General features: G+C 45.1%; 1 protein-coding gene across 1 annotated transcript in view; it reads right to left on the bottom strand.

Moving 5' to 3' along the window:
• Nucleotides 1-5: 5 nt before the first annotated feature.
• Nucleotides 6-6,619, bottom strand: part of T265_15651 (hypothetical protein) — a gene marked incomplete at both ends in the record, with an annotated part of 31,587 nt that continues 24,973 nt past the window's right edge. Inside the window, 3 exons of the mRNA XM_009178865.1 lie at nucleotides 6-115; nucleotides 3,230-3,653; nucleotides 6,188-6,467. Of these exons, the coding sequence (XP_009177129.1) occupies nucleotides 6-115; nucleotides 3,230-3,653; nucleotides 6,188-6,467 (814 nt within the window). The remainder of the gene's footprint in view (nucleotides 116-3,229; nucleotides 3,654-6,187; nucleotides 6,468-6,619) is intronic.

Here is a 6,619-nt window from a genome sequence, read left to right on the forward strand (position 1 = left end):
ACGTTTCCTGGAAAATTTCTTGAGATATCTTCTCCTTTCATGACTCGCATCAATTCTTTTTCTCTAGCGCTGGATGACTTGTCCGTCAAAAAGCAGTTGAGGGCTGTTTTGGCAGCTAAAATGAGAAACGGAAACATAAGTCTTTATGGACCTCTTGATTATCCAAGAACTTGTAACGATATAGGCGGTCTCAGAAGCATATGGTCACGAATTCCTACAGGGTTGTCACAGCAGCATATAAAAGGCCGATAAAAAGGTCACCAAAACAACAACGTTCGAGTATTGGTTCTACCGATGGTTTATACTTTGTGGTGATGCAAGGACCTGAACACACTAAAACCGGCTGGTGACGGCCACGAAGCTATAAAAGTAGGGAGAGCATTCCAAAGTTGTCACTCCTGTTCCGAGGAAAAGTCCCGTCTGCTGAACTGACAGGCAAGTTTCAGGCTATGATCTCGGAAGTGTACGATGGCTGTAGGGTGCTTCGAAAAGAGTGGTTTAGCTGGTTTACGATTCGATAGATGAGTCGCGTCGCCAAAGTCATTCAGAGAATACAGAGGCCTATGTCTTCGTGTTCTTAGAATTTCAATATCTCCTACCAAATTGTTTGCTTGTTTGTGGGTCAGATCGAAAGTTGCTTGATCACTTTTCAGCCACGGTTGTGAACCTTAGATAGTATACCCACAATGAGGACAATTTAAAGCAGAGGGGAATCGGCTGCCATAAGCTCCATAACAGAAGCCCTTCCACACTAGATCAAACAGCTTAGTTTCTGTGTGAGTACATCGAATTGGTGTTTGTGGCAGACGCACCGTAAAACCACATTTTCCACTGGGTGAGCATAAGTCCAGTGGTGGCGTAACGATACTACTCTGTATTGGGATACATTGAAGGTGATACCATACACCATTGACTAAGTCTACGCACTATTAACATATATAGTCTTCCGGAGATGCGATCGTCAGCAAAGGTGATAAAAATGGTCGGGGACTAGGGCCGTACTCCTTTTGAATTGATCTCGCTAGAGTTTGCTGAACTCATGCGTTCTGAATCCTTTCGCAGGTGCATTTTGTGGTCCACCTATATTGAGGTTTCGGCGGGGAGAATATGGTCTCCTGCACGATCCAACGGTTTCGAAAATTAGAGTTATGCACATCGACTCTTGTCACAGCATCCGTCGATAGGTGTTTTCATTCGCCTTCCTTCCGTACTTAAATACAGGGGGATGGCTATCTTTTGTTTCCACATTGAAGAGATTAGCTCTTCCAGCAGAGCTCACTGAATGATGAGCCAAACTGGCCAGGATTTTCGTCGACGACATTCGCGTGTCTGGACATTGGTTGTCCACACCAAGGGATCCGAATCGTTAGTGGAAGCAACTTGTTTCGTATAGCCTTCGGGGTGAAAATGGCGAGTATTTTGCACCGAATTCAATTGTACTTATCACGAAACCACGTTACAGTCTGTACCGTTGTCTAAGATCTTTCGCACTCCCCACTATCATTGTTGAACTATTCGCTGAAGCTAGAGGTAACGTCGTCCCTCACTCAACGATACCGAATAAAGCTGTTTGATTGACTGTTTAGTTGGAAGTCCCTCTCAGAGGTAGACTAAATCCCAGTAGGCTAAACAGACCAAGGCTCGAACAGATGCGTGTCAGGCATCAGTCCAGCAAGAGAGGATGGAAATTGATCCGAATAAGCTCGGTACTGTGTTGCCTGTCATCAGGTTGGGCTTCGCAGCACAGTTTGTTATTTGAGTCAGAGTTACCAAAAGAACAGATTTAGGCCAGCTCTCTGATTCGGCCACTCCTTTTCATCTCACAATTAGAGTTCAGCGTATCCTTTGCGTGCAAACTACAACAGATGTTCTACGCGACGTAACAAGTTGGAAGTCCCTCTCAGAGGTAGACTAAATCCCAGTAGGCTAAACAGACCAAGGCTCGAACAGATGCGTGTCAGGCATCAGTCCAGCAAGAGAGGATGGAAATTGATCCGAATAAGCTCGGTACTGTGTTGCCTGTCATCAGGTTGGGCTTCGCAGCACAGTTTGTTATTTGAGTCAGTTACCAAAAGAACAGATTCAGGCCAGCTCTCTGATTCGGCCACTCCCTTTCATCCCACAATTAGAGTTCAGCGTATCATTTGCGTGCAAACTACAACAGATGTTCTACGCGACGTAACAATGCACCTGGATTGGTTGAGAACTTTCGTCCGTCTCATTCATTATCCTCTCAGGGGATCATACCCGCGCGCCTATTGGATGTATACATGGGTGAAGTCAGCAGACGAGTTGGTTCAGAGCTTAAAGCGTGATCTAACAACAACGGAATAAATCTGAATAAGATACAAGAGTGACCAGTGGCCATAGAGCCACAACCACACAGCTGGGGTCATCCAACCTGTCATGAGGCGATGATTTTTCTTGCGTAGAGTCGCACACTAAGTCGTAGGGAGGGGACATTGTAGAATAGTTAGATGAAGAGAGACTTTCCAAAAAGGCTGTGAGGATTTCTTATCAACTATGGTTTGGCCAAAAATCCCTGCTCCCGTGGCATACACACTCGCACACCGCTGTCCTATTACATACATCTACAGCACAGCCTGCTGTGTAGTCGCATCTTTTGGCGCATCATGGTAAAATCGATCATCTCAATAATAAATCTTTAAGCTGTAACACCTTTTCGGTGCCTAACTGCCATACCACCCAAAGAAAGCATGAGGGCTGGGATACGGCCAGGTTGCCCAAGCCTAGACAGGGGAAGTCGAGAGGCAGATGTCGGGGTCGAACCACGGACCTTCCGGTCAATACATTCGCGTTCTAACCATTTGGGCCATTCATGACAATAACATCGATCAGCTCAACAAACAGGCAAATGGTCATGTATACTGCCGATACACTCCCCAATGGCGAACGACAGTGTATCGTCCGAAATACATCTTACTTAGTAGTGGACCTTGTCGAAGGTCTGCATCATATGTTGGGACGTGGAGTCGAAATTCATTTGCTTGAGGATAGATGGCCCGAAACCGCCTAATTAATACACCGAACGTAACGGATGACAAAGAACATTGAAATTCGTTGACGAATCGCTGGCAGTTCAGTTACGGTATTGAATAATTCACAGTGTGCCTTATCCTGCTGCAATATCGCAACAGCATGTTCCCATCCCAAAGCTACCGATCCACTACATAGAATAAGAGGAAAAGGATAGTAAATTGGCACGTACCTTTGCCTCTCTTTACGGTTCCTGGAGTCAACTTTAGTTTGTACTTGTAATTTTGCAAAGCGCTGTATGGGGCGCATACGGGCATGGCGTAGAGCAGTACGTCATTCTCTCGTGGTTGTCCTGTGAATGTGTCCATCAATCTCAGCCAGTCGTCCTCGACTGCTTGCTTGCCCTCCTGTTCATCTTCATTATCAGAATCCGGGCGACGGGTGACGGGCGGCTGCTCCTCCAACTGCAGCTCATCCTCGCTCTGTGAAAGTGCTATGTCGATGCACTCTTCCTCTTCGCTGTTTTTCGGCGCCTCCTCATTGTCACCCGATTTATGTGAATTCCCTTCATCTCCCTCGGCAGCTATGATATTTGGTTCCTGAGCGAAAGGCGGCCCTAGGCGTTTATGGTGCTGACTCAGTTTGGCTCTTTCACCCTGGAAAATAGGAACACATACTTTTAACATATTAGTTTCCTACACAGAGACGGTGGATGTAACGTGAGCAACTGTGTTTAGAAACTCATTCTCGATGCTAACAGTTGCAATGATGGCAATCTCGGGACAGTGGTATCCTCTAGAGAAAACCACTCGGGGGAAATGATCAAAGTAATCTTAGTTGGAGGGAGGTGGGAATTATCTTGACTGAATTACCAGTAAATACCTATGCGTATACCTTGCATCTCCAACTACGGGGAAAATAAGTCGTCATAGTTAGAGTACTGCACTTTTCTAGTCCCTTCGATGTGCAGTTAGGAAGCGTACTGCACTTTTCTAGTCCCTTCGATGTGCAATTACCCTGCACTAGAGAGCCAATCAGAAGAAACCGACGAAAGCAGTCTCGGCCTTTGGAACCTCCAGGAGACCGAAATTCGTTACAAAGATGAGAGCTATGAGACATTTGCAAGCTCGACAGCCAGTAAACACACCCGAGCTGCTAATATTCCGGCATTTTAAACATCTACCGTTTGTATTTTGGATATAGTCGTTCCAGGAACGACATTTCCTTAGCAGCGGGTGAGCGAGAAATCAGGGGTGCGAATGACCGAGCAATGAAGGCCCAACAGCAATGATAATCATGGGGTGCAAAAGCTACACAGTCGAGACAGTAGACTCCATCAACACAATCGGACTATGCAAGTATTTGAGAGGAACACTGAATTTTGCGGAAAGCTGATGATACCAAGGTTATTGAAAACAGTGTACGATTATGAAGCTTCCCTATGTAAACTTGCACTTGTGTTCCTTAATTTCACGATCCATCCCTTATCCGTTATGTCGCATTACTCTTCGAAACAGCGTCACTGCCAAAATTAAAAAAAATCTTCAAAGGACAACGACAATTCGATCACATTTATGAAGACGGATAAACCGAAAAATGGCTGCAAATATAGAGTGGGATAAACTTGGATAATCAACAGGTAGACTGCCGCGGACATCGTGACAAGGCGCCGAACATAATTAGTCTATCATACGACCCGACAATTTACCAAAGGTCCCCACTAATGTTTGCACTAAACACTAACAAGAAGGCTTGGCAGGGGCTCCAACAGGTCCGGGTCGAACCCTGTACTAAAGCAGATCGATTCAGTTCAGATTCATGGTTGTACCATTTTTACGCACCAACAGGCTTGTGAATGGAAGTGAATACTTTATACCTATTTAACTCAGCCAGAAAAAGGGAAACAACCGAACTACTACATCGATGTCTTTTGGAAATCGCGTCTTACCGACTTTAACCCAAACCAGGTGAACACGCCTTCCGGTGAAGCGGAAACCTGCGGTTAATTGCGAGTTACCGGATAACTGCAATCCTCAACTATGGACACTCTAAACACCGCGCTGTCGGAAAATTTTCAATGGGAGCGAGCCAAGCGTAACTAGCTTCTATTTCATCGCAACTAACTGGCAAGATGATCCGATTTCCAACCTATAAAAGTACACATGACGGGTACTCCGTAGTTGAAACAACATGAGAACATGCTTACTGTGCCGGGATAAACAATCAGTAGAGTGTACTGCGCTACGGAGTCGAGTTGGTGTTGACTCACGTGAACTGCCTCGCTGGAATGGCGTTCATCATACGGTCACTATTTATAGGTGTGATTATTTCAGTGTTCATAGAGGGGAGCCTGGAACTCGTTCAATTGGCGTGGACCGATCAGAAAATGTCGGTAATGGTGTTTTGGATTATGTGTTACAAGCCTAACAGGTTTCCAGCCCTAAGCAGACACAAGAATGAGTCAACGGTTAATGCAAATCTGCCATGTGGCAATACAATGGAGGATTCGACGATCAGCACTTTCATCATGCCTTATCGTTAGCACTCCTTCATGGGTGAAAGCAGGAAGAAAAACAGTCGTTTAGTGAGCGTTCTCTGTGTTACAGCAACTGTCTGCTGTGGCAGTTCGAGATTAGCGGTCGACATATTTCTAAACAATATCAATGTTCCTGGGGATTTCAGAGATCACGTTCCCAGCAGTGCTCATCAGAAAAATGCGAATTCATTCACTTATGACAACAGAACCGTTAAATTGAGAAAGACGATCGATTTCGAAAAACGCCCCATGACCAAAGCTGTTATGGCAAGGCATTGGGCTTTAGACAAGTCAAGGCAGTATAATGGAGGATTCGACGATCAGCACTTTCATCATGCCTTATCGTTAGCACTCCTTCATGGGTGAAAGCAGGAAGAAAAACAGTCGTTTAGTGAGCGTTCTCTGTGTTACAGCAACTGTCTGCTGTGGCAGTTCGAGATTAGCGGTCGACATATTTCTAAACAATATCAATGTTCCTGGGGATTTCAGAGATCACGTTCCCAGCAGTGCTCATCAGAAAAATGCGAATTCATTCACTTATGACAACAGAACCGTTAAATTGAGAAAGACGATCGATTTCGAAAAACGCCCCATGACCAAAGCTGTTATGGCAAGGCATTGGGCTTTAGACAAGTCAATAGTTCTGCCACACACCTGTAACAATTTCATCCGAGCCATCCGTTCGTCTTCATCTTGTGTTCCGTACTTTTGTTTGATCTTCCGTAATTTCGATTTCTGTCCCCGTTTTATCGGTCCGGCATTAGACTTTTCTGCGGACGTACGATTATCTTCCACAGTCCCGTTGGGTAACTTGTTCGATTTATCCACTACTGCCTTGTCCTTCTTGTTCGTCACCGTGCGCGTTGAAGCACCTTTGCCACGAGAGCACGTAATAGTGAAGTGGGAGGATTCCGTATCTGCGGTTGTTTGAACCCTGAAACGAAATGAGCAGAAAGAAGACGATAGTTGGCCGGTGGTTTGAGAAGCAGATGTTTCCGCAGGCGTAGTGTGAAGACCACATATTCGTGTAAGTTATTTACTTTATTTACTAATATATATATATATATATATATATATATATACAGG

The sequence above is a fragment of the Opisthorchis viverrini genome (genome assembly GCF_000715545.1).
Source record: "Opisthorchis viverrini unplaced genomic scaffold opera_v5_690, whole genome shotgun sequence".
NCBI lineage: Eukaryota > Metazoa > Platyhelminthes > Trematoda > Opisthorchiida > Opisthorchiidae > Opisthorchis > Opisthorchis viverrini.